At 50.4% G+C, this 27,789-nt stretch overlaps 2 protein-coding genes across 2 annotated transcripts; both read right to left on the bottom strand.

Annotated features, from left to right (window-relative positions):
• On the bottom strand, positions 1-27,638 carry LOC310758521 (uncharacterized protein). The gene is made up of 6 exons (XM_083605086.1): positions 27,541-27,638; positions 4,320-5,200; positions 4,043-4,124; positions 3,499-3,581; positions 2,637-2,763; positions 1-2,065 (listed from the first exon to the last, which is right to left on the bottom strand). The coding sequence occupies exons 2-6, from the start codon at positions 4,779-4,781 to the stop codon at positions 396-398; spliced, it is 2,424 nt and encodes an 807-aa protein (XP_083461212.1). The 5' UTR covers positions 4,782-5,200; positions 27,541-27,638; the 3' UTR covers positions 1-395.
• On the bottom strand, positions 20,154-27,017 carry LOC310758559 (uncharacterized protein). The gene is made up of 6 exons (XM_083605192.1): positions 26,334-27,017; positions 26,057-26,138; positions 25,428-25,510; positions 22,010-22,136; positions 20,812-21,424; positions 20,154-20,727 (listed from the first exon to the last, which is right to left on the bottom strand). The coding sequence occupies exons 1-6, from the start codon at positions 26,757-26,759 to the stop codon at positions 20,172-20,174; spliced, it is 1,887 nt and encodes a 628-aa protein (XP_083461318.1). The 5' UTR covers positions 26,760-27,017; the 3' UTR covers positions 20,154-20,171.
• Positions 27,639-27,789: the final 151 nt, after the last annotated feature.

Raw genomic sequence — 27,789 nt, 5'->3', positions numbered from 1 at the left:
TCTATGATTCTATGTAAAACACCACGTTTGCCAGCAGCACATGTGAAAAGGATCTAAGGCTCTTAGGACACCAAAAGCTTAACGTGAGTCAACAAGGTGAGTCAGTAGCAAAATAAGCTAATGCTATTTCAGGCTATCTCAACAGACGTCTAATGTCCAGGTCATGGGAAGTAATACTATGTTCCCGTCTGCCTTGGTCAGACCACACCTGGGGTCCTGTGCTCAATTCTGGATGTCACAATCAAAGGAGGATATTGAGAAGTTGGAATCTGTGCAGAGAAGGGTGACCAGTATAATCAAGCATTTGGAAACCAAGCCTTTTAAGGAACGAGAGAAGGAGCTGGGTAGGCTTAGACTGGAAAAGAGGAGATTGAGAGGACATAGGAGACCCATCTTCAAATACCATGATTATCCCTGCTGTGAGTTCCTTGATGGTAAGTGAGACTTTTCTTCCATTTGAAGCTCTTTCCACATTCCAAGCACTGATATGGTCTCTCCTCACGGTGAATTGTTTGATGGGTCCTAAGGGTATCCTTCTGACTGAAGCTCTTTCCACATTCCAAGCATTGATATGGTTTCTCCCCTGTATGAATTCTTTGATGGGAAGTGAGACTATTCTGTCGACTAAAGCTCTTCCCACATTCCAAGCACTGATATGGTTTCTCCACACGGTGAATTCTTTCATGTGAAGTAAGGGTATCCTTCCGACTAAAATTCTTTCCACATTCCAAGCACTGATATGGTTTCTCCCCTGTATGAATTCTTTGATGGGAAGTGAGACTATTTTTGTGATTAAAGCTTTTCCCACATTCCAAGCACTGATATGGTTTCTCCCCTGTATGAATTCTTTGATGGGATATGAGATGGTACTTCTGACTGAAGCTCTTTCCACATTCCAAGCACTGATATGGTTTCTCCCCTGTATGAATTCTTTGATGGGAAGTGAGACTATTTTTGCGACTAAAGCTCTTTCCACATTCCAAGCACTGATATGTTTTCTCCCCTGTATGAATTATTTGATGATCTGTGAGCTTAGCTTTCTGCCTGAAGCTCTTTCCACATTCCAAGCACTGATACGGTTTCTCCCCTGTATGAATTATTTGATGGGAAGTGAGTTGGCAGCCCCTAACGAAGCCCCTTCCACATTCAAAGCATTTATATGGTTTCTCCACTCTGTGAATTCTTTCATGTGAAGTAAGGGTATCCTTCCGACTAAAATTCTTTCCACATTCCAAGCACTGATATGGTTTCTCCCCTGTATGAATACTTTGATGGGAAGTGAGATGACCCCTCTGGCTGAAGCTCTTCCCACATTCCAAGCACTGATATGGTTTCTCCCCTGTATGAATACTTTGATGGGAAGCGAGATGACCCCTGTGGTTGAAGCTCTTCCCACATTCCAAGCACTGATATAGTTTCTCCCCTGTATGAATTCTTTGATGGGAAGTAAGATGGACCCTTTTCCTGAAGCCCCTTCCACATTCAAAGCATTTATATGGCTTCTCCCCTATATGAATCCTTTGATGGTATATGAGACGGTCCTTCCAACTGAAGCTCTTCCCACACTCCAAGCACTGATATGGTCTCTCCCGACTGTGAATTGCTTGATGATAAGTGAGATGTCTCTTCAGTTTGAAGCTCTTTTCACATTCCAAGCACTTGTATGGTTTCTCCCCTGTATGACTTCTTTGATGGGCCTTGAGCACAGCCCTGTGACTAAAGCTCTTCCCACATTCTAAGCACTGATGGGGTTTCTCCCCTGTATGAATTCTTTTATGGAAAGTGAGACTATTCTTGCGAGTGAAGCTCTTCCCACATTCCAAACACTGATGGGGTTTCTCCCTGCCGTGAGTTCTTTTAGGGAAAGTGAGAAATGTGTTCTGACGAAACGTCTTACCATCTTCCAAGTACCGATAACGATTTTTCCCAATAGGATATATTTTATGGGAAGTAGAATGGGAGCTCAGACTATAACTCTCTCCACACTCCAAATATTTATACAACTTCCCCACTGTGTGAATGTTGTCACGGTTCCCCTTGTTCATAATTTCCAATCCATCAGCACCTGCATCAAAGAGAGAAACTGATTAGAGCCTCAGGAAGAAATGGAGCCCCAAATTATGGAAGACTGCTAATGAAAGTTTGTGATAGATGAAGAACGGAAGGGAGTTAGATCTGAGGTCTTACTACAGGGTTCACTGCCTTTGTTGACTCTCAATGACACACAGATTGATGGGAACCTGAGATTCAAACAGCCTGGCATCTTCCGGAAAAGATCTTGTTTGGCCTAATCATGGAATCTCCTCCATCTGCAAGGCCAGTTGTCTCTTTGGTCAACCAGAAAGCGACAGAAGCAAAAACAGAAAACCACACAGAAGCCGCTACTCCTGCCAACACATGGAAGGTTACATTCAAGAAGGTCTGGGCAGCTCAGACCAGCCTGGTCATGGTTTAAAAAGGCATATGTGGGGCAAGAATATTCGCAGACAGAACTGTAGATTCAAGGTGAGCTGTGGGGAATGAGAATCCCAGATGCTGTCAAGCGCCAGCAAAATATTGCAGGATTCTCACAGGTGTAGGTAGGGGTGTGTGTGTGTATTTCAAAACATATATTAAAGTCCAGCAGGAATCCTTACTGAGAGAATCCACAATCCTACAATTCTCCTCCATGACTTCCTTATGCAGAGCTCTCTGGTCAGGATCCAGCAACGCCCACTCCTCCTCTGTGAAATACACAGCGACATCTTCAAAGCACAGAGGACCCTGAAGGAAAAGGAAAAAGGTCCTCTTCTGAGACAGCATAAAGATTATCTACTACACATTGCTCAGTTGTTTTCTGCCCATTCATTGTTGTGTTGTTTTAATGGGATTATTTTGCTGCACGTTTTAGGTCTGGATGCTTATTTTAGCATTTCAGTTGATTTATTTTACTGTGCATTTCAATGATGGGTATTAATCTTTGTGTGAATGGGTGTGAATGGGTGTAACTTCAAATTATTCTGTCTGTGGAAGTATTCCTGTCTGCCAGACAGAATGCTCCCTTCTCTACTCCTGCTGTGCGATGCTTGGGGGGCGATGGGACCCTCCCTCTGCCCTACAGCCAACTTCAAGGGGCTCATGGGGGCACAGAGAGGGGGAGGAGGGGGATTCCCCTTCTACAGCTGATGGGGCTGCTGAGGTGAATCCCAGCCACTGTTTGTTACGGCTTCTCAACTTCTTGGAAGCTTCTCAACTGCTTAGAAGCCTGATTAGATCAATATAGAAATATAGCTGCAGCTACTGATAAATCATATAAATAGTGACATTCCGAAGCCCAGCTAAGGAGAGATGGCTGTTCATTCCTGTCAGCACATAAACCTTCTTGAATGGGATTGTCCATCTTTGTTCAGGACCGAGGCTTTGACAGAAGCCAAGAGGAGGAGAAATTCTTTCCGGCCCAGAGGCTCCCTGGCTGCCCCACTCCTCTGACTCTTTCCCCACAAAGCTCTTTCCCCATACCAGATCTGTTTCCACAGCTGCTGCTTCTCCTCCGTTCTCATGAAAAGATGGATGAGGAGGTCTGGGGGGCATCCATCTCTCACCTGCAAAAGACAAAAGTCAATGGCAAGCCATCAGCTCCTGCGTCTCTCACTTCTTCAGATACATTGAAACAGAAGTCTCTTTCAGAAGTCTGTTTCAGTGTATCTGAAGAAGTGTGCATGCACATGAAAGCTCATACCAATAACAAACTTAGTTGGTCTCTAAGGTGATACTGGAAGGGATTTTTTTTCTTTTTCCAACCACGGCAGACCAACACGGCTACCTACCTATAACTAGAGGTTCGGCACTTGGAGATAAGTGCCATAGATGTGCCATAGAAAAGGTCTTGCTTGTTGAGTGCATTTTGACATTGTACCCATTTCAAATTTTTGTTCTGTCAAAATATATCTCTCCCCCCCCTTTGGGCTCTTGGCCCCAAGTGCCTCCCCCCCCAAATGTGAACAGAACCCAAAGATTAGTTTCAAGATCCACAGAATGAGAAGAAAGACGAGTTCCTCCTTACCCAGTGGCCTCCCTCTGGCGTCCAACGGAGTCTTTTCTGCCTCACAGGAATCCAGGCCCATTTCCGCAAAGAGACCTTTTTCCTAAAAGAGTAACAAGGATTTAAAACAGAGAATGGGGAGAAGGATTAGAAAAAGAAAGATCGGAGCAAACACTTTAGGGGAGCAGATCTCATCCCTTGCTTCTCCAAAGAGGGCGAGCCGTTAGGAGAGCGTCTTGGAAGGCTCCCTGTCTTGCCTGGAGCCCCTTGGGAGTTTCCAGAGGAAAGTCTCTCTCACCTGCTGCTCTGCTTGCTTTCTCTCCTCTGCCTGACTCAGGAGGAAACCTTCAGCCAGGGCTACAGCCTGGGAACTGGTCTCCGCTCCACATTCCCTCACCCAGCTCTCCATCTCCAGCGGAAGGACAGCCAGGAACTGCTCCAAGATCACCAGGTCCAGCATCTCAGCTTTCGTATGACTTTCTGGCTTCAGCCACTGACAGTCAAGGTGGTGGAGTCGGCCGCAAGCCTCTCGGGGTCCTTTGGTCTCCTGAGAGCCGGACTGCGTCAACTGCTGGCTCTGCACCTCTGAGCAGAGGGTGTCCTCCTCACCTGGGATCTTCTGCTCTGAGTTTTCCCATAATCTCCCACTGCTCCCAGTTTGGAGGGCAGGGCCTCCTCCCGCTTCAGGGTCAGCTGAGTCTTGCTCATCCATCTGGGCTCTCATGAAGCCTCCAAGAGATCGGAAGGAATCCTTTTGCATTCTGCCAAGTTCTGATGGTCCGATTTAGAGGTACTAGCAAAGCCTACAAAGCAAACATATTGGTCTGTTATCAGACTGATACTTGGTCAGGAGAAGAGAAATGTTTCCTGAGCAAGCGTGGCTGAGTCTTGCTAGGAGCCAGGGCTGGACTGCACTATATCCCTGACTGAACTTTCATCCAAGGTACTGAAGGAGCTTGGGGATGTAAGCTCAGAGCCTTCATCTAGAGCTCTGAGGATTCTTGGAGAACAGGAGAGGTTCCTGCAGACTGGAGGGGGGCAAATGTTGTCCCCATCTTCAAAAACAGGAAAAACTACCGACCGGTGAGCTTGAGATTGATACCAGGCAACCAGGGAAGGTCCTAGAACAGATAATTAAACCGTCAGTCTGTGAGGACTGAGAAAAGGATGCTGTGATTACTAAGACCCAGATGACTGGCTGGGCTGCCTTTCTTTATTAATGGCATTTCTATCCCACCTTTTTCTCCAAGGATCTCCGGGGGCATCCATGCGTCTACCCCTCCCCATGGAGTCCCCACAACAATGGGGCTCCGTTCAAGGTGCTGACATGAGGGGTTCACTTGGACCCCAATCTCTGAAGAGCCTCTGGAGCAGAGCCCACCGCTAAGCACCAACTAATATGTCGCAGACTCATTATCGTTGACCCACCAAATTCCTACCGTTTGCCACAGGCTGTCGGGGGTGCGGGTCTTGTGTGAGGGAAAACCTAGTGATTTGCAGTCTGAAGCAGGAGTTGGTCAAACCAGAAAAGCTTTTTTTTTTAACACAAAAAGTTGGTGAGAGAAAGTTGGGTCAGGAGAGGCATTCTTTCAGGCAGAAGTTAAGTTATTATTAAACTAAACAGAAAGCTGTCACAGGCCTAAACAGAGTAGTACATGTTGAATGGTCTCTGTAAATTTGAATGTTCATTATTGTTCCACAATATTGTTTCGTCCTTGACCCGGTTCTCTGAGCAATGCCACTGCGGAGGTCTTTCCAAAGAAGCTCACCGACCTCGGGGTCCCCTTCTCCCCTCCAGACGGGAAGGAGACCCCGGTCAGAGCATAGCTGTCAACCTTTCCTTTTTTTGCAGGAAATGCCCTTATTCCAGCGCCGCTTCCCGCTGCGATCCCGGATTGTTAGATCTCCCGTCGACTGTCCCCGGGACAGGGGAGGCTGCGGATCCCTTCTTTTCCAATCTGAAAGTGGACAGCTCTGGTTCAGAGGGTCTTCCCACGGCTTCTCCCTCTCCTGCCCCAGACTCAGCCCCCCATGTGCCGCCCGTCTGTCCATCCGTCTGCCTGTCTGCCTGCCTTCCCCAGAGGCTCCACCGGCTCTTCCTCTGGCCAGAGACCAGCTTCTCCTCAGAGAGGCTCCATCCAGAGCCACTTCTCCTCCCTCAGTCCAGGCCTCTCCAGATCCCTATTTCTGCTTCTATCTCTCCAAAGGAGCCCTGTCTCACTTTAAGGCCCTCTTTGGGGAAGCTTCGCTTTTCAGGGTCGACGTTTTACTATGGCTTTATATGTGCTGGAAGCTGCCCAGAGTGGCTGGGGGAGCCCAGCCGGATGGGAGGGGTATAAATGATAAAATAATCATAATAATGATCAATAATTTGCTCTTCTCTGTCCCTGACTAAAAACTCCCTCAGAAAGGGCTCCTTTTATTTTCCCGCCCAAAGTGCTGGCTCCGCCCCCTTTGACTGGCTGGGCAGCCAATCAGAGAGAGAGAGAGAGGCTCCGGCCCCTGGTGGCCTTTCGGAGGAACTGCACCCCCACTCCGGCCTGGCTCTGCTGTCAATCACAGGCTCCTCCCGCCTTCACCCAGAGACTTCAGATGGAAGAGGAGGAAAATGACTCTCGAGGAGGCTGAATCCCAGCCCAGCCAGAGGCGCTCCTGACCTGGCGCATGGGGGGTCACAGGGACCGCTCTCACTCACTTCTGTCCTCCTTCCTCTTTGTTCCTGGTTTAAACCGATTCACGAACCAAGAGCCCACATCCTGACCCCGGGCTGCGGACATCTCTGCCCATTTTGTGATGCAGTAAAGAAACAAGAAGACAGCCTATTTATTTGGGCCTATTATTCCTAAGATCCTTGTTTCTAAAGGCAACCTTGTTTAGGGAAGTTTTGAATCACTAATGTTTTAAAGTATTTTTACTCTTTTGTTGGAAGCCGCCCAGAGTGGCTGGGGAAACCCAGCCAGGTGGGTATAACTAATAAATTATTATTATTATTATAAAGGCCAATAAGAAGACCCCGGACCCGTGGTGCATCTGCCAAGCAGGACCAGAGCCCTTTCAAGAGCTACGGCTTCCTCCCAAGAATCCTGGGAACCGTAGTTTGTTCAGGATGCGGTGAGTGGATAGGAGAGCGCTCTGTCCCGCAATTCCTAGAGTGCTTTAACAACCCAGCCTCCTTGCCAGGGGACTAGGGGAATTTGGCGCTGTGGGTAAAACCTCAGTGCCTAGGACTTGCCGATCATCAGGTCGGCGGTTCGAATCCCCACAGCGGGGTGCGCTCCCGCTGCTCGGTCCCAGCGCCTGCCAACCTAGCAGTTCGAAAGCACCCCCGGGTGCAAGTAGATAAATAGGGACCGCTTACTAGCGGGAAGGTAAACGGCGTTTCCGTGGGCTGCGCTGGCTCGCCAGATGCAGCTTGTCACGCTGGCCACGTGACCTGGAAGTGTCCTCGGACAGCGCTGGCCCCCGGCCTCTTAAGCGAGATGGGCACGAAACCCCAGAGTCGGACACGACTGGCCCGTACGGGCAGGGGTACCTTTACCTTTTAGCTTGAGCAGAGGGGGCTGTTGAGAGAGGGTCTACCACTTACTCTCAGCACGTGGAGGGGGCTGCCTCTTTCACCCCACTCGCACCCTGGGATTTATTTATTACACGTACAGACCACTTTCATCTTCCCAGGATCTCAAGGTGGAATACGTGATTCTCCTCCTCCCTATTTCACCCTGTGAGGAAGGCGAGGCGAAGAGATGGTGACTGACCCAAGGTCCCCCAGGGAGCTTCATGGCTGAGTGGCGAACCGAACCCTGTCTCAGTCCGGCACTCCAACCATTAGACCACCCTGCCCCTCCTTCCCACCATGGCCTCTCCTCTTGGATGCAAGACCTCCTGAGCCCCCCTCCTGGAGAAAGGAGATCCCGACTAAGCTCTTGGGCCCTGTCACCCCCAGGAGAGATGGCGGCCTCTCCTTCCTTGGAGGTTTCTGAGCAGAAGGTGGATGGCGCCTGCAATGGGGAACTGAGCTGAGATTCCTGCATTGCAGGGATGGACTAGATGTCCTTTGGGTCCCCTCCGAGTCCCCAAGGCTTCCTCTTCAGTCTGGGGGAGGCAGATCTGAGCGATTTCGGTCTGGGCTGCAGTTTCATGGCGGAGCTGGAAAGGGGGGCCCCGCGGGGTCCTCAGTCCAGCATCTGGACCAGCCTTTCTCCAGCTGGGGGTCCCCAGATGTGGCTGGACTACAACTCCCATCACCCCCCGCTAGCCAGGCCAGGGCTCAGGGATGATGGGAGTTGTAGTCCAAGACCATCTGGGGACCCCCAGCTGGAGAAACCCCCTCGCTGCCCCCCTTGGCCAAGCCCTGCCTGCCCCTCCCTGCAGGAGCCCCCCCTAGAGGACCCGAGGGGAGAGAGGAGACTCACCGGAGGAGGCCAGAGGGGCCAGGGAGGGGCTCCGGAAGACCCGCCTCCGCCATTTCCCCTCCTCTCTAGGAGGCCGGCTCAGCTGCTCTTAACCCTTGCCTAGCCGGGCGCGCCCAGCTGGTCTCCTTTGGGGGGAGCCTGGGGGCCGGAGGGGGAAAGAGGAGCCCCCTGCCCCCCCGGGATGGGCAGGGCAGAAGGCAGGGCGGGGGGGCCTGGAGGGCTGGCACTTTCTGGCCTCTGGGGCCAGGGCTCAAGGCAGGCAGGGCCAGAGCTGTCAAGGGACCAGCAGCCTCCCCTGTCCCGGGGACAGTCGACGGGATGTCTAACAATCTGGGAGAGCAGTGGGAGGCTCCATGCAGGAGGAGAGCGCCTTTGGCCCTCTAAGGTAGACTGGCTCTGGCCCTGGAGGCTCCATGCAGGAAGAGCCCTGAGGAAGGTGCATCGCGCCAAAGGGACCCATCCGGCCCAGGATCCTGCGCCCACAGTGGCACCCAGGCATCCCCAAGCAGGAGGAGAGCGCCTTTTGCCCTCTAAGGTAGACTGGCTCTGCCCCTGGAGGCTCCATGCAGGAAGAGCTCTGAGGAAGGTGCATCGCGCCAAAGGGACCCATCCGGCCCAGGATCCTGTGCCCACAGTGGCACCCAGGCGCCCCAAGCAGGAGGAGAGCGCCTTTGGCCCTCTAAGGTAGACTGGCTCTGGCTCTGGAGGCTCCATGCAAGAAGAGCTCTGAGGAAGGTGCATCGCGCCAAAGTGGACCCCCCCCCCGGCCCAGGATCCTGCCATAGCTGTCACGTTTCAGATTTGAAAAGAAGGGATCAGCAGCTTCCCCTGTCCCGGGGACAGTCTATGGGAGATCGAACAATCTGGGATAGCAGAGGGAAATGGCGCTGGAATAAGGGAATTTGCCGCAAAAAAAGGGAAGGTCGTGGGGCGCAGGGGGTTCTGTGGTCTATAAGCCCCTGAGACTTGGGCTGCCCAGCGGAAGGTCTGTGCTTCCAACCCCCATGACTGAGCTCCCCTTCCTCTGTCCCAGCTCCTGCCAACCTAGCAGTTCGAAAGCACACCAGCGCAAGTAGAGAAATAGGTACCACTGTGGTGTTTCTGTGCGCTCTGGCACTTCTCATGGTGTCCCATTGCACCAGAAGCGGTTCAGTCCTGCCGCCTAAAGCTGTCTGCGGACCAACATGGGCTCCCTCAGCCTGAAGCGAGTTGGGCTCTGCACCCCACTCGCCTTTGCCGGGACCTGACCTTCCAGGGGTCCTTGCCTCACCAAATAGGGGAAGGGAAGGTCCACGTGTCGGACTGAGCAGGAAAAGGGGGGCTGCCTCCCCTTCCCCTTTAGAGCAAGCGCCTCTGGGGCGCAAGAGGGGGGTGCTGGGTCTGCTACTGCCGCTCTCGCTACCCCTCTCCAACTTCAGCAGGAGCTGTTTATCCAGAGGGGGAAAGAATCCTGGGAGGAGACATTCTACTTATTTACAGTGGTACCTCAGGTTAAGACCTTAATTCGTTCCGGAGGTCCGTTCTTAACCTGAAAATGTTCTTAACCTGAAGCAGCACTTTAGCTAATGGGGCCTCCTATTTATCCAGAGGAAGAAACAATCCTGGAAGGAGACATTTTACTTATTTATTAAATTTACATACCACCCTATGCCCACAGGCTTTCAGGACAATTCACAAAATAAAACCAGAATATAAAACCACAGAGTCATCAAAATAAAAACAACAACAACCCAATAAACCCTCCCCCCAACTACATTTTAAAAGGACATAGGATGTCAATCAAATCAACCAAAGGTCTAGTTAAAAAGGAATGTTTTTGCCCAGTGCCTAAAGGTGTATAACAAAAGGCACCCGGCAAACGTCACTGGGGAGAGCATTCTTCAAATGGGGAGCCACTGCAGAGAAGGCCCCGTTCCTGTGCTGCCGCCCTCTGGACCTCTCAGAGAGGAGGGACATGAAGAAGGGCCTCAGATGATCTCAGGGTCCGGGTAGGTTCATATGGAGAGAGGAGGTCCTTGAGGAATTCCGGTCCTCAGCTGTTTAAGGCTTAATAGGTCCCGCCCCCGCCATTTCCCCTCCTCTCTAGGAGGGCGGCTCAGCTGCTCGTAACCCTTGCCTAGCCGGGCGCGCCCAGCTGGTCTCCTTTGGGGGGAGCCTGGGGGCCGGAGGGGGAAAGAGGGCAGGGCAGAAGGCAGGGCGGGGGGGCCTGGAGGGCTGGCACTTTCTGGCCTCTGGGGCCAGGGCTCAAGGCAGGCAGGGCCAGAGCTGTCAAGGGACCAGCAGCCTCCCCTGTCCCGGGGACAGTCGACGGGATGTCTAACAATCTGGGAGAGCAGTGGGAGGCTGCATGCAGGAGGAGAGCGCCTTTTGCCCTCTAAGGTAGACTGGCTCTGGCCCTGGAGGCTCCATGCAGGACTCCTCAGAAACCAGGAAGAGCTCTGAGGAAGGTGCATCGCGCCAAAGGGACCCATCCGGCCCAGGATCCTGCGCCCACAGTGGCACCCAGGCATCCCCAAGCAGGAGGAGAGCGCCTTTTGCCCTCTAAGGTAGACTGGCTCTGCCCCTGGAGGCTCCATGCAGGAAGAGCTCTGAGGAAGGTGCATCGCGCCAAAGGGACCCATCCGGCCCAGGATCCTGCGCCCACAGTGGCACCCAGGCACCCCCTAGCAGGAGGAGAGCGCCTTTTGCCCTCTAAGGTAGACTGGCTCTGCCCCTGGAGGCTCCATGCAGGAGGAGAGCGCCTTTTGCCATCTAAGGTAGACTGGCTCTGGCCCTGGAGGCTCCATGCAGGACTCCTCAGAAACCAGGGAGAGCTCTGAGGAAGGTGCATCATGCCAAAGGGACCCATCCGGCCCAGGATCCTGCGCCCACAGTGGCACCCAGGCATCCCCAAGCAGGAGGAGAGCGCCTTTTGCCCTCTAAGGTAGACTGGCTCTGGCCCTGGAGGCTCCATGCAGGACTCCTCGGAAACCAGGGAGAGCTCTGAGGCAGCTGCATCATGCCAAAGGGACGCATCCGGCCCAGGATCCTGCGCCCACAGTGGCACCCAGGCACCCCCTAGCAGGAGGAGAGCGCCTTTTGCCCTCTAAGGTAGACTGGCTCTGGCCCTGGAGGCTCCATGCAGGAGGAGAGCGCCTTTTGCCCTCTAAGGTAGACTGGCTCTGGCCCTGGAGGCTCCATGCAGGAGGAGAGCGCCTTTTGCCCTCTAAGGTAGACTGGCTCTGGCCCTGGAGGCTCCATGCAGGAGGAGAGCGCCTTTTGCCCTCTAAGGTAGACTGGCTCTGGCCCTGGAGGCTCCATGCAGGACTCCTCAGAAACCAGGGAGAGCTCTGAGGCAGCTGCATCATGCCAAAGGGACCCATCCGGCCCAGGATCCTGCGCCCACAGTGGCACCCAGGCATCCCCAAGCAGGAGGAGAGCGCCTTTTGCCCGCTAAGGTAGACTGGCTCTGCCCCTGGAGGCTCCATGCAGGAAGAGCTCTGAGGAAGGTGCATCGCGCCAAAGGGACCCATCCGGCCCAGGATCCTGCGCCCACAGTGGCACCCAGGCACCCCCAAGCAGGAGGAGAGCGCCTTTTGCCCTCTAAGGTAGACTGGCTCTGGCCCTGGAGGCTCCATGCAGGACTCCTCAGAAACCAGGGAGAGCTCTGAGGAAGGTGCATCATGCCAAAGGGACCCATCCGGCCCAGGATCCTGCGCCCACAGTGGCACCCAGGCGCCCCCAAGCAGGAGGAGAGCGCCTTTTGCCCTCTAAGGTAGACTGGCTCTGGCCCTGGAGGCTCCGTGCAGGAATAGCCCTGAGGCAGGTGCATCGCGCCAAAGGGGCCCATCCGGCCCAGGATCCTGCGCCCACAGTGGCACCCAGGCGCCCCAAGCAGGAGGAGAGCGCCTTTTGCCCTCTAAGGTAGACTGGCTCTGCCCCTGGAGGCTCCATGCAGGAAGAGCTCTGAGGAAGGTGCATCATGCCAAAGGGACCCATCCGGCCCAGGATCCTGTGCCCACAGTGGCACCCAGGCGCCCCCAAGCAGGAGGAGAGCGCCTTTTGACCTCTAAGGTAGACTGGCTCTGGCCCTGGAGGCTCCATGCAGGAAGAGCTCTGAGGAAGGTGCATCGCGCCAAAGGGACCCATCCGGCCCAGGATCCTGCGCCCACAGTGGCACCCAGGCACCCCCAAGAAGGAGGAGAGCACCTTTTGCCCTCTAAGGTAGACTGGCTCCGTCCATGGAGGCTCCATACAGGAAGAGCTCTGAGGAAGGTGCATCGCGCCAAAGGGACCTATGCGGCCCAGGATCCTGCGCCCACAGTGGCACCCAGGCACCCCCAAGCAGGAGGAGAGCGCCTTTTGCCCTCTAAGGTAGACTGGCTCTGGCCCTGGAGGCTCCATGCAGGACTCCTCAGAAACCAGGGAGAGCTCTGAGGCAGCTGCATCATGCCAAAGGGACCCATCCGGCCCAGGATCCTGCGCCCACAGTGGCACCCAGGCACCCCCAAGCAGGAGGAGAGCGCCTTTTGCCCTCTAAGGTAGACTGGCTCTGTCCATGGAGGCTCCATGCAGGACTCCTCAGAAACCAGGGAGAGCTCTGAGGAAGGTGCATCGCGCCAAAGGGACCCATCCGGCCCAGGATCCTGCGCCCACAGTGGCACCCAGGCACCCCCAAGCAGGAGGAGAGCGCCTTTTGCCCTCTAAGGTAGACTGGCTCTGGCCCTGGAGGCTCCATGCAGGAAGAGCTCTGAGGAAGGTGCATCATGCCAAAGGGACCCATCCGGCCCAGGATCCTGCGCCCACAGTGGCACCCAGGCGCCCCCAAGCAGGAGGAGAGCGCCTTTTGCCCTCTAAGGTAGACTGGCTCTGGCCCTGGAGGCTCCATGCAGGAAGAGCTCTGAGGAAGGTGCATCGCGCCAAAGGGACCCATCCGGCCCAGGATCCTGCGCCCACAGTGGCACCCAGGCACCCCCAAGCAGGAGGAGAGCGCCTTTTGCCCTCTAAGGTAGACTGGCTCTGGCCCTGGAGGCTCCATGCAGGAAGAGCTCTGAGGAAGGTGCATCGCGCCAAAGGGACCCATCCGGCCCAGGATCCTGCGCCCACAGTGGCACCCAGGCGCCCCCAAGCAGGAGGAGAGCGCCTTTTGCCCTCTAAGGTAGACTGGCTCTGGCCCTGGAGGCTCCGTGCAGGAATAGCCCTGAGGCAGGTGCATCGCGCCAAAGGGGCCCATCCGGCCCAGGATCCTGCGCCCACAGTGGCACCCAGGCGCCCCAAGCAGGAGGAGAGCGCCTTTTGCCCTCTAAGGTAGACTGGCTCTGCCCCTGGAGGCTCCATGCAGGAAGAGCTCTGAGGAAGGTGCATAATGCCAAAGGGACCCATCCGGCCCAGGATCCTGTGCCCACAGTGGCACCCAGGCGCCCCCAAGCAGGAGGAGAGCGCCTTTTGACCTCTAAGGTAGACTGGCTCTGGCCCTGGAGGCTCCATGCAGGAAGAGCTCTGAGGAAGGTGCATCGCGCCAAAGGGACCCATCCGGCCCAGGATCCTGCGCCCACAGTGGCACCCAGGCACCCCCAAGCAGGAGGAGAGCGCCTTTTGCCCTCTAAGGTAGACTGGCTCCGTCCATGGAGGCTCCATGCAGGAAGAGCTCTGAGGAAGGTGCATCGCGCCAAAGGGACCTATGCGGCCCAGGATCCTGCGCCCACAGTGGCACCCAGGCACCCCCAAGCAGGAGGAGAGCGCCTTTTGCCCTCTAAGGTAGACTGGCTCTGGCCCTGGAGGCTCCATGCAGGACTCCTCAGAAACCAGGGAGAGCTCTGAGGCAGCTGCATCATGCCAAAGGGACCCATCCGGCCCAGGATCCTGCGCCCACAGTGGCACCCAGGCACCCCCAAGCAGGAGGAGAGCGCCTTTTGCCCTCTAAGGTAGACTGGCTCTGTCCATGGAGGCTCCATGCAGGACTCCTCAGAAACCAGGGAGAGCTCTGAGGAAGGTGCATCGCGCCAAAGGGACCCATCCGGCCCAGGATCCTGCGCCCACAGTGGCACCCAGGCACCCCCAAGCAGGAGGAGAGCGCCTTTTGCCCTCTAAGGTAGACTGGCTCTGGCCCTGGAGGCTCCATGCAGGAAGAGCTCTGAGGAAGGTGCATCGCGCCAAAGGGACCCATCCGGCCCAGGATCCTGCGCCCACAGTGGCACCCAGGCACCCCCAAGCAGGAGGAGAGCGCCTTTTGCCCTCTAAGGTAGACTGGCTCTGGCCCTGGAGGCTCCATGCAGGAAGAGCTCTGAGGAAGGTGCATCATGCCAAAGGGACCCATCCGGCCCAGGATCCTGCGCCCACAGTGGCACCCAGGCGCCCCCAAGCAGGAGGAGAGCGCCTTTTGCCCTCTAAGGTAGACTGGCTCTGGCCCTGGAGGCTCCATGCAGGAAGAGCTCTGAGGAAGGTGCATCGCGCCAAAGGGACCCATCCGGCCCAGGATCCTGCCATAGCTGTCCACTTCCAGATTTGAAAATAAGGGATCAGCAGCTTCCCCTGTCCCAGGGACAGTCTATGGGATGTCTAACAATCTGGGATAGCAGCGGGAAATGGCACTGGAATAAGGGAATTTCCTGCCAAAGAAGGGAAGGTTGACAACTATGGATCGTACGCCCACAGTGGCACCCAGGCACCCCCAAGCAGGAGGAGAGCGCCTTTTGCCCTCTAAGGTAGACTGGCTCTGTCCATGGAGGCTCCATGCAGGAAGAGCTCTGAGGAAGGTGCATCGCGCCAAAGGGGACCCCCCCCCCCGGCCCAGGATCCTGCCATAGCTGTCACGTTTCAGATTTGAAAAGAAGGGATCAGCAGCCTCACCTGTCCCAGGGACAGTCTATGGGATATCTAACAATCTGGGATAGCAGCGGGAAATGGCGCTGGAATAAGGGAATTTCCCGCCAAAAAAGGGAAGGTCTTGGGGCGCAGGGGGTTCTGTGGTCTATAAGCCACTGAGACTTGGGCTGCCCAGCGGAAGGTCTGTGGTTCCAACCCCCATGATTGAGCTCCCCTTGCTCTCTCCCAGCTCCTGCCAACCTAGCAGTTCGAAAGCACACCAGCGCAAGTAGAGAAATAGGTACCACTGTGGTGTTTCTGTGCGCTCTGGCACTTCTCATGGTGTCCCATTGCACCAGAAGCGGTTCAGTCCTGCCGCCTAAAGCTGTCTGCGGACCAACATGGGCTCCCTCAGCCTGAAGCGAGATGGGCTCTGCACCCCACTCGCCTTTGACGGGACCTGACCTTCCAGGGGTCCTTGCCTCACCAAATAGGGGAAGGGAAGGTCCACATGTTGGTGTGAGCAGGAAAAGGGGGGCTGCCTCCCCTTCCCCTTTAGAGCAAGCGCCTCTGGGGCGCAAGAGGGGGGTGCTGGGTCTGCTACTGCCGCTCTCGCTACCCCTCTCCAACTTCAGCAGGAGCTGTTTATCCAGAGGGGGAAAGAATCCTGGGAGGAGGCATTTTACTTCTTTATTAAATTTATATACCGCCCTATGCCCACAGGCTTTCAGGGCAATTCACAAAATAAAACCAACCACGCAATAAAACCTCCCGCCAAACACATTTTAAAAGGGCATAGGATGTCAATCAAATCAACCAAAGGCCTGGTTAAAAAGGAACATTTTTGCCCGGTGCCTAAAGGTGTGTAACAAAGGCGCTTGGGGGCACTTCCCTGGGGAGAGCATTCTTCATATGGGGAGCCACTGCAGAGAAGGCCCCGTTCCTGTGCTGCCGCGCTCTGGACCTCTCAAGGCGGAGGGACATGAAGAAGGGCCTCAGATGATCTCAGGGTCCGGGTAGGTTCATAGGGAGAGAGGCGGTCCTTGAGGAATTCCGGTCCACAGCTGTTTAAGGCTTAATAGGTCAAAACCAGCACACTGAATTGGCAGCCAGTGCTGTCGGACCAGGATTGGTGCAATATGTTCAAACCGTCTTGCTCCGGTGAGCAACCTGGCCGCTGAATTCTGCACCAGCTGCAGTTTCCGAACCGTCTTCAGAGGCAGCCCAACGTGTAACGCATTGCAGTAAGCTAACCTTGAGGTTGCCAGAGCATAAACAGCAGTAGTTAGGTGATCCCTGTCCAGACAGAGGCGTAGTTGGGCCACCAGCCGAAGCTGATGGAAGGCACTCTGGGCCACGGAGGCCACCTGAGTCTTGAGTGACAGCAAAGGATCCAGGAGAACCCCCAAGCTATGAAGCTGCTCCTTCAGAGGAAGTGTAACCCCATCAAGAGCAGGCCATCTCTCTAGAATGGTATACTAAAAATGATGAAGTTAGATCAGTGATGGGCAGTGATGGTTATAATATACAATTTTTATCATGGGAAAAGTTATGGAATGAGGATTTGAAGTTTACGGCTTGCTGTTCTGTTGAAAGAAACCTATATGAAAATGATGTATTGTTGGTATCTAAAACTGAATAAAATTGCAAAAATGTATAGAACCAGCTCAAATTTGTGCTGGAAATGTAAAAGGAAAGAAGGTACCTTTTATCATATGTGGTGGTCCTGTGGAGTGGTAAAAGCGTTCTGGGAAATAATATGCACTGAGTTGAAGAAAGTGTTTAAGAGGCTTTTCTGTTAGGTATAATATGTGATGAATTACCAAAGAAAATAAGGGACTGTTAATATGAGAGGTAATTGGATTACATATGGCCAATTGTTATTTAAAGAAGGAGGAAAATGGAAAATGAAACCATATGAACAGGTTAAAGAACATGTATATGACTGGTTGCATTATTTTCAAATAAATGAAATGTTTAGGAAAGATATCAAATAATGTGGTTATGCAGACAAGGATTCAAAATTTCAGATAGAAATAATAAATAACGACTTCAACATTTTATCCAAAATGTATAAGTTGTTGCTAGAATGGAATTTGAAGGATGAAGAAGCTAAGTCGGTAATGATACATTGGGCCAGAGATTTTGGTTACAACATACAATTTGAGGATTGGGAAAGATTATGGAAAGAAAATTTAAAATTTACAGCATGTATGGCGTTAAAAGAAAATGTTATGAAAATGTTTTACAGATGGTACATAACACCGGTAAAATTAGCGAAAATGTATAATCCATGTAATAGGTGTTGGAAATGTAAAGATAAAGAAGGTTCTTTTTACCATATGTGGTGGGAATGTAAGAAAGTGAAAGGCTTCTGGGAAAGGATATATAATGAAATGAAGAAGATATTAAAATATACATTTATAAAGAAACCAGAGGCTTTTCTGTTAGGAATATTAGGAAATGAGATAAAGAGAAAGGACTGTAAATTTTTCCAATATGCAGTGACAGCTGCAAGAGTGTTACTGGCCCAGAAATGGAAACAACAGGAAATACCGACGATGGAAGAATGGAGAATGAAGCTGTTAGACTATGCTGAGTTGGATAAATTGACTGGGAAGATTAGATATTTAAGAGACCAAAAGTTCATCGAGGACTGGGGAAAATTTGTGGAATATCTGGAAAGTATAAGTGAGGGACAGATAACGCTAGAGGGATTTAAAGAAGCACTGTGATAATTTGTGAAAAATTGGATGTGAAATTATTATGTGTTTTTGTTTTTGTTGTAAGCCAATAAAAATTATTTAATAGAAAATAAAGGACTGTTTATGTATGCAATGACGGCAGTGAGAATGTTTTTGGCCCAGAGATGGAAAGAAGACTAAAGAAGACTAAAGAAGAGCGGCAGACCAAACTAATGGAATACGCAGAAATGGCGAGACTAAGGGGAAAGATCAGAAACCAGGAAGAACAAGTATTTTTAAAAGACTAGAATAATTTTATTGTATACTTGAAAGACCACTGTAGACAGTTAAAATCATGGGCAGGGATACAAGGACACTTGTAATGTGAACTCAGCTTTGGTTACTATGATTACATAATACAGTGGTACCTCGGGTTAAGTACTTAATTCGTTCCGGAGGTCCGTTCTTAACCTGAAGCTAACCTGAAGCTAAACCTTTAGCTAATGGGGCCTCCTGCTGCCACCTCGCCGCCGGAGCACGATTTCTGTTCTCATCCTGAAGCAAAGTTCTTAACCCGAGATACGATTTCTGGGTTAACGGAGTCTGTAACCTGAAGTGTATGTAACCTGAAGCATATGTAACCCGAGGTACCACTGTAGATGGGTAATGGTAAAAGATGCAGGAAAAAAGGAAAAGGTAGAATCTTTAGAACTGGAACCCATGACGGGGAGGTCTGAAGGTCTGAACCTTGATATTTTTTATGTTTTGGAAAGGTTAAAGTTATCGTGTATTTAATTTTTTAAAAGAATTTTTAAGAGCTGGCCATCTCCCAGCCATCTGGTCTAGGGCACCACCCACTAACTGCCTCAATCTTATCTGGATTGAGTTTCAGTTTGACATTGAGTTTCAGACATCCACTCCACCTTCCTCAAAGAGCAGAGACTGCTAAACTACTAAAAATGCTGAAAAACGGAGGGACACATTCCATGCTGGATGCCATCAGACGGTTGACTCATGTTCAGCTTGTGGTCCAGTAAGACCATTGTTGTTGTTGTTTAGTCGTTTAGTGTTGTCCGACTCTTTGTGACCCCCTGGACCAGAGCACGCCAGGCCCTCCTGTCTTCCACTGCCTCCCGCACTTTGGTCAAACTCATGCTGGTAGCTTTGAGAACACTGTCCCACCATCTCATCCTCTGTCGTCCCCTTCTCCTTGGGCCCTCCATCTTTCCCAACATCAGGGTCTTTTCCAGGGAGTCTTCTCTTCTCATGAGGTGGCCAAAGTCTTGGAGCCTCAGCTTCAGGATCTGTCCTTCCAGTGAGCACTCAGGGCTGATTTCCTTCAGAATGGAGAGGTTTGATCTTCTTGCAGTCCAGGGGACTCTCTAGAGTCTCCTCCAGCACCAGAATTCAAAAGCATCCATTCTTCGGCGATCAGCCTTCTTTATGATCCATCTCCCACTTCCATACATCACTACTGGGAAAACCATAGCTTTTACTATACGGACCTTTGTTGGCAAGGTGATGTCTCTAAGTCCATTAGACCTCTACAATTCTATGGGAAACACTACGCTTGCCAGCAGCATATGTGAAAAGGATCTAAGGGTCTTAGGACACCAAAAGCTTAACATGAGTCAACAAGGTGAGTCCGTAGCAAAATAAGCTAATGCTATTTCAGGCTATCTCAACAGACGTCTAATGTCCAGGTCATGGGAAGTAATGCTATGTTCCTTTCTACCTTGGTCAGACCACACCTGGAGTCCTGTGCTCAATTCTGGATGTCACAATCAAAGGAGGATATTGAGAAGTTGGAATCTGTGCAGAGAAGGGTGACCAATATAATCAAGCATTTGGAAACCAAGCCTTTTAAGGAACGAGAGAAGGAGCTGGGTAGGCTTAGCCCAGAAAAGAGGAGATTGAGAGGAGATAGGAGACCCATCTTCAAATACCATGATTCTCCCTGCTGTGAGTTCCTTGATGGAAAGTGAGATTTTTCTTCCATCTGAAGCTCATTCCACATTCCAAGTATTGATATAGGCTCTCCTCACGGTGAACTGTTTGATGGGAAGTAAGATGTCCCTTCTGACTGAAGTTCTTTCCACATTCCAAGCACTGATATAGTTTCTCCCCTGTATGAATTCTTCGATGGGAAGTGAGACTATTCTTGCGAGTGAAGCTCTTCCCACATTCTGTGCACTGATATGGTTTCTCCCCTGTATGAATTCTCTGATGGGAAATGAGAAAGGACCTCCGATTGAAGCTCTTTCCACACTCCTAGCATTTATAGGGTTCATACCTTGTATGACTTCTTTGATGGCAAGTGAGAGGTCTCTTCCTACTGAAGCTCTTTCCACATTCCAAGCATTGATATGGCTTCTCCCCTGTATGAATTCTTTGATGGGAAGTGAGACTATTTTTGCGACTAAAGCTTTTTCCACATTCCAAGCACTGATATGGTTTCTCCCCTGTATGAATTCTTTGATGGAAAGTGAGACTATTCTTGCGAGTGAAGCTCTTCCCACATTCTAAGCACTGATGGGGTTTCTCCCCAGTGTGAATTGTTTGATGGGAAGTGAGCTGCCAGCCCTTAATGAACCCCCTTCCACATTCCAAGCATTTATATGGTTTCTCCACTCTGTGAATTCTTTCATGTGAAGTAAGGGCATCCTTCCGACTAAAATTCTTTCCACATTCCAAGCACTGATATGGTTTCTCCCCTGTATGAATTCTTTGATGATCTGTGAGCTTAGCTTTCTGCCTGAAGCTCTTTCCACATTCCAAGCACTTATAGGGTTTCTCCCCTGTATGAATTCTTTGATGGGAAGTGAGACTATTCTTGCGAGTGAAGCTCTTCCCACATTCTAAGCATTGATGGGGTTTCTCCCCAGTGTGAATTGTTTGATGGGAAGTGAGCTGCCAGCCCTTAATGAACCCCCTTCCACATTCCAAGCATTTATATGGTTTCTCCACTCTGTGAATTCTTTCATGTGAAGTAAGGGTATCTTTCCGACTAAAATTCTTTCCACATTCCAAGCACTGATATGGTTTCTCCCCTGTATGAATACTTTGATGGGATATGAGATGGTCCTTCCGACTGAAGCTCTTCCCACATTCCAAGCACTGGTATGGTTTCTCCCCTGTATGAATTCTTTGATGATCTGTGAGCTTAGCTTTCTGCCGGAAGCTCTTTCCACATTCCAAGCACTTATAGCGTTTCTCTCCTGTATGAATTCTTTGATGGGCCTTGAGCACAGCCTTGTGACTGAAGCTCTTCCCACATTTCAAACACTGATGGGGTTTCTCCCTGCTTTGAGTTGTTTTAGGGAAAGTGAGAAATGTCTTCTGACGAACCGTCTTACCATCTTCCAAGTACCGATAATGATTTGTCCCAATAGGATATATTTTATGGGAAGTAGAATGGGAGCTCAGACTATAACTCTCTCCACACTCCAAATATTTATACAACTTCCCCACTGTGTGAATGTTGTCACGGTTCCCCTTGTTCATAATTTCCAATCCATCAGCACCTGCAACAAAGAGAGAAACTGATTAGAGCCTCAGGAAGAAATGGAGCCCCAAATTATGGAAGACTGCTAATGAATGTTTGTGATAGATGAAGAACGTAAGGAAGTTAGATCTGAGGTCTTACTACAGGGTTCACTGCCTTTGTTGACTGTCAGTGACACACAGATTGATGGGAACCTGAGATTCAAACAGCCTGGCATCTTCCAGGGTGGATTTTGTTTGACCTAATCGTGGAATCTCCTCCATCTGCAAGGCCAGTTGTCTCTTTGGTCAACCAGAAAGTGACAGAAGCAAAAGCAGAAAACCTCACAGAAGCTGCTACTTCTGCCAACACATGGAAGGTTACATTCAAGAAGGTCTGGGCAGCTCAGACCAGCCTGGTCATAGTTTAAAAAGGCATATGTGGGGCAAGAATATTCGCAGACAGAACAGTAGATTCAAGGTGAGCTGTGGGGAAGGAGAATCCCAGATGCTGTCAAGCGCCAGCAAAATATTGCAGGATTCTCACAGGTGGAGGTAGGGGTGTGTGTGTGTGTGTGTGTGTGTGTATTTCAAAACAGATACTATGATCCAGCAGGAAGCCTTACTGAGAGAGTCCACAATCCTACGATTCTCCTCCATGACTTCCTTATGCAGAGCTCTCTGGTCAGGATCCAGCAACGCCCACTCCTCCTCTGTGAAATACACAGCGACATCTTCAAAGCACAGAGGACCCTGAAGGAAAAGGAAAAAGGTCCTCTTCTGAGATAGCATAAAGATTATCTACTACACATTGCTCAGTTGTTTTCTGCCCGTTCATTGTTGTGTTCTTTTAATGGGATTATTTTGCTGCACGTTTTAGGTCTGGATGCCTATTTTAGCATTTCAATCATTTATTTTACTGTGCATTTTAATGATGGGTATTAATCTTTGTGTGAATGGGTGGAACTCCACATGCTGTTCTTCAAATTATTCTGTCTGTGGAAGTATTCCTGTCTGCCAGACAGAACGATCCCTTCCCTACTCCCGCTGTGCGATGCTTGGGCGGTGATGGGACCCTCCCTCTGCCCTACAGCCAACTTCAAGGGGCTCATGGGGGCACAGAGACAGGGAGGGGGGGAATCCCCACTTCCAGGTTAGCGCCTCCGGTAATGGCTGAATTCCTCTGATCGGGAGGAATTTGCTTCGTGGAAATTAGGGTCTGGCTGCCACGGCAAAGGCGGGGACCCACAAAAAATCACAGGCGGGAGAAGCCTGTGAACGTGGGATTCGGCTGGCACCTTTTGCGCCTCCCCTACTCGCGGGGAAACCTGGTTTCAGGGATCCGGAGCGACGTGGGGTGAGCGGCACGGTGCTTCGAATTGACTGCTTCTTTCACGGAGTGAAGCCGCATTGCTGTTGCCAGAGAGTGCTGACTTTTTCCTGTGGACAATTTGATCTTAAAACAACTACCCGTGAGTAGAACGGAAAATTGGATTTTTAAACGTCTTAATTTGGAACCGAAACGGGGAGGTTTCAAACAGGAAGTCCGCCTTCCCCTTTTGTAAATAGACTGAAGCAAAGAGGCTGCAAGCTAAAGTCTTGGAAAGCCTTCCGTAAAGGATTAAACTTCCATCGGCTAAAATTATTAAACCCCCCTTGGAAGCAGGAGAAGAGGGGGGAAATTTTGGATCGTGTAAGCCTGCAGGAGAGAGTGAAGAAAGTCAAATTACCACCGCTCTGAACCTGGAAATGGGCTGCTAGTAAGACTGACATTTTGGAAATGCTCATTGACTGTGAATAGATCGTTTGTTGACAGCTAGTTAAATAAGAGAAATACATTGTTTCCATTGTCTTCTTCTGCGTTTAGAAAGGAGTAAAAGTAACTGAAAATTGAAACTAAATTTATTGCTTGAACTGTGCTTAAAAGGATTGATACAAATAGAAATTGTTTCCCCCTAGAGGAAGCCTTTGAAATTGTTACATGAGCTGAGCTGGGGGAATTTCCAGCTGCAAGATAAAAAACTGTGAGAATCTGGGATTGACCTTGGAGCGTTAAGAATGTTGACAGAAGAAGCCTTAGTGGTTGCATTATGTAAGATAAATGATTCACTGGAACAGCTCCATAAGAAGATGGATGCGATGACTATAAAAATTGATAACTTGGAACAAAAAGTGACTAATTTGGGACAAAAAGTGAATATTAATACAGAAACTATTCAGGAATCGATACAGGGATCTACTTTGACATGGCAAATTGTGGAGAAGGCGGGGGAGAAAGTTGTTGTTGTTGAACCTAAAGTAGCACAAGTGGAGAGGGAGAGAGCCCCAGCCTTACAGATGCAATTTGATGACTATAAGTTGATGCTTTTTATGATTGAATTTAGAGAAAGTCAGATTTTGAGGATTGGAGCCCCACTTGGACTGGAGAAGGAAAGTTGGATAGATCCCTTCATGCAGGGATTTACTGACCTTTGGGACCTGGACTTGGGTCAGGAGGAGACTGGAGTTGTGGGGACCGCCAGATTTGGAGGAACTTTGAAATACGTCCTGAAATATCTTTTGAATCTTAGTTTTAACTATGGAGATTTGGCTGACTTGTCGAGAAGGAATAAAAACATTGCTAGGTGGGAATTTCCCCGAGATCTATTCTTCAGCATCAAAGGAAGGAAAATAAGAACAAGATCAGGAGAAGACAAAGTAAAGTGCATGTATAAATATGAAGAAGACCTGCAGAAGGGACTTGGAGAAGTGTTAAGAGCCTCGGACAGAAGATCACCAGGTTGATGGACTAGATGGAATGGACGGAAATGACTGGCAGAATCCAAGACCAGGGAGAAGAGACGGTGGAAGAATATTGGAAAAAGTTTAAAGTCTATATATGGAAATAATGTAAAATTAATGAGTGTTAGAAAAATGTTGGAATGGAATTATACGGCTTTAGTAGAAATGTTATAAGGAATTACAGTGGTGCCTCACAAGACAATAAGAATCCGTTCCGCGATTCTCTTCGTCTAGCGGTTTTTTCGTCTTGCGAAGCAACCCCATTAGCGGCTAAGAGGATTAGCGCTATTAGCGATTTAGCGGATTAGCGGCTATTAAAGGATTAGCGGCTAAGCTGCTAAAAGGCTATTAGTGGCTTAGCGCCTTTGAAAAAGGGGGGGAAAGCGGAAAAAAAATGGCGAGACTCGCAAGACGTTTTCGTCTTGCGAAGCAAGCCCATAGGGAAATTCGTCTTGCGAAGCACATCGCAAACGGAAAACCCTTTCGTCTAGCGGGTTTTCCGTCTTGCGAGGCATTCGTCTTGCGGGGCACCACTGTAAGCATAAATAAGTACTATAGCATTAATGGAAAATAAGGTTAAAATATGTTCAGATAACCAGATGACAGAAAATAGAGAAAGATGGAAAGGATTTGCTGAAATAATTAATAGAAATGGAATACAAAAAGGGAGGTGAGAGGAGGTCGATGAAACAAGGAAATGAAAGAGAGGGTATTGAGATGGTATGATGTGTGTTTTTTGAATTGTTTTTGCTTTCGTTTTGTTTAATGTGTTAATGTTGTGTTGAGTATTGTTTATATATTGAACTGTATTGTTTTTTCTTTCTTTTGCTTTTGCTTTTTTTCTTTTCTTTTCTCCTTTTTGTAAGGTTTAAAAGTAATAAATATTATTTTATAAAAAAAGGGAGGAGGGGAATCCCCTTGTACAGCTGATGGGGCTGCTGAGGTGAATCCCGGCCACTGTTTGCTATGGCTTCTCAACTGCTTAAAAGCCTGATTAGATTTTGGCATCTAACGATCAATATAGAAATATACCTGCAGCTAATGATAAATCATAATAATAAAAGTGACATTCCGAAGCCCAGTTAAGGAGAGATGGCTGTTCATTCCTGTCAGCACATAGAGCTTCTCGAATGGCATTGTCCATCTTTGTTCAGGACCGAGGCTTTGACAGAAGCCAAGAGGAGGAGAAATTCTTTCCGGCCCAGAGGCTCCCTGGCTGCCCCACTCCTCTGACTCTTTCCCCACAAAGCTCTTTCCCCATACCAGATCTGTTTCCACAGCTGCTGCTTCTCCTCCGTTCTCATGAAAAGATGGATGAGGAGGTCTGGGGGGCATCCATCTCTCACCTGCAAAAGACAAAAGTCAATGGCAAGCCATCAGCTCCTGCGTCTCTCAGAGGTTCACCATAAAAAAATTCCTTCTAGTAGCACCTTAGAGACCAACTAAGTTTGTTATTGGTATGGGCTTTTGTGTGAATGTACACTTCTTCAGATACACTGAAACAGAAGTCTCTTTCAGAAGTCTGGTTCAGTGTATCTAAAGAAGTGTGCATGCACACGAAAGCTCATACCAATAACAAACTGGTCTCTAAGGTGCTACAGGAAGGAATTTTTTAATATTGTTTCGCCTATGGCAGACCAACACGGCTACCTACCTGTAACTAGAGGTTCAGCACTTAGAGATAAGTGCCATAGATGTGCCATGGAAAAGGTCTTGCTTGTTGAGTGCATTTTGACATTGTACCCATTTCAAATTTTTGTTCTGTCAAAATATATCTCTCCCCCCCCTTTGGGCTCTTGGCCCCAAGTGCCTCCCCCCCCCCAAATGTGAACAGAACCCAAAGATTAGTTTCAAGATCCACAGAATGAGAAGAAAGACGAGTTCCTCCTTACCCAGTGGCCTCCCTCTGGCGTCCAACGGAGTCTTTTCTGCCTCACAGGAATCCAGGCCCATTTCCGCAAAGAGACCCTTTTCCTAAAAGAGTAACAAGGATTTAAAACAGAGAATGGGGAGAAGGATTAGAAAAGGAAAGATCGGAGCAAACACTTTAGGGGAGCAGATCTCATCCCTTGCTTCTCCAAAGAGGGCGAGCCGTTAGGAGAGCATCTTGGAAGGCTCCCTGTCTTGCCTGGAGCCCCTTGGGAGTTTCCAGAGGAAAGTCTCTCTCACCTGCTGCTCTGCTTGCTTCCTCTCCTCCGCCTGACTCAGGAGGAAACCTTCAGCCAGGGCTACAGCCTGGGAAGTGGTCTCCGCTCCACATTCCCTCACCCAGCTCTCCATCTCCAGCGGAAGGACAGCCAGGAACTGCTCCAAGATCACCAGGTCCAGCATCTGAGCTTTCGTATGACTTTCTGGCTTCAGCCACCAACAGTTGAGGTGGTGGAGTCGGCCGCAAGCCTCTCGGGGTCCTTTGGCCTCCTGGGAGCAGAACTGTCTCAACTGCTGGCTCTGCACCTCTGAGCAGAGGGTGTCCTCCTCACTTGGGATCTTCTGCTCTGAATTTCCCCCAAATCTCCCACTGCTCCCAGTTTGGAGGGCAGGGCCTCCTCCTGCTTCAGGGCCAGCTGAGGCTTGCTCATCCATCTGGGCTCTCATGAAGCCTCCAAGAGATCGGAAGGAATCCTTTCGTTTTCTGCCAAGTTCTGATGGTCCAATCTAGAGGTGCTAGCAAAGCCTACCAAGCAAACATATTGGTCTGTTATCAGACTGATACATGGTCAGGAGAAGAGAAATGTTTCCTGAGCAAGCGTGGCTGAGTCTTGCTAGGAGCCAGGGCTGGACTGCAGCACAGCCCCGACTCTGAACTTCCATTAACAGGAAAAAAGGAAGAAGAAAGAGATGGAAGCCTCTAGCCCTGGTCTATGGAAAGAGACCATGCGGAATTGCCTCACTGACAATTTCATGACCCAGAAGGCGGAAGAAACAAGAAGGGGATCATCTCTCTTGGACCTGGTCCTCACCAACAGATGGGAACTGATCAACAAAGTGGAAGTACTGGGAAACTCGGAAGTGATCATGTCCTCTTGAGGTTTCCTGAGACAGAGGGAAACGAAAGCTGAGTGTAGTCAGGAATTCACTTTAAGGTGGCCAATTTTAAAAGGCTTAAGGAGATACTGGGCGAGATCCTATGTTCTGAAATGCTAAAAGAAATGGGAGCTTCTTCAAGGTGAAATATTGAAGGCCCAAATGCAGGCAGTCCCAACAGGAAAGAAAAGTGAGAGGCATCTAAGGAAAACAGTGTGGCTGCATAAGGAAAGTGATGCCCAACCTAGTAATCAAAGAATAAATGATGTAAGGAGGGCGCTGAAGTCCAGGATCGGAAAAGTGGGAGTAACTGGACACCTGGCTTCTTCAAGTGAATTCCGATCTCCAGGACCTGCTGAGCTGCAGGGGTTTCTCGAAAACAAGTCATGCCAGACCCATCTGGCAGCTCCCAGATTATTGGCTGGGCTGCCTTTATTATGGCATTTCTGTCCCACCTTTTTCTCCAAGGATCTCCCGGGGGCATCCATGCGTCTACCCCTCCTCACTGAGTCCCCACAACAATGGGGCTCTGTTCAAGGTGCTGCCATGAGGGGTTCACTTGGACCCCAATCTCTGAGGAGCCTCTGGGGCAGAGCCCACC

The sequence above is a fragment of the Podarcis filfolensis genome (genome assembly GCF_964270895.1).
Source record: "Podarcis filfolensis genome assembly, chromosome: 3".
Taxonomy (NCBI): Eukaryota; Metazoa; Chordata; class Lepidosauria; order Squamata; family Lacertidae; genus Podarcis; species Podarcis filfolensis.
This window is presented reverse-complemented; position numbering and strand designations above follow the sequence as displayed.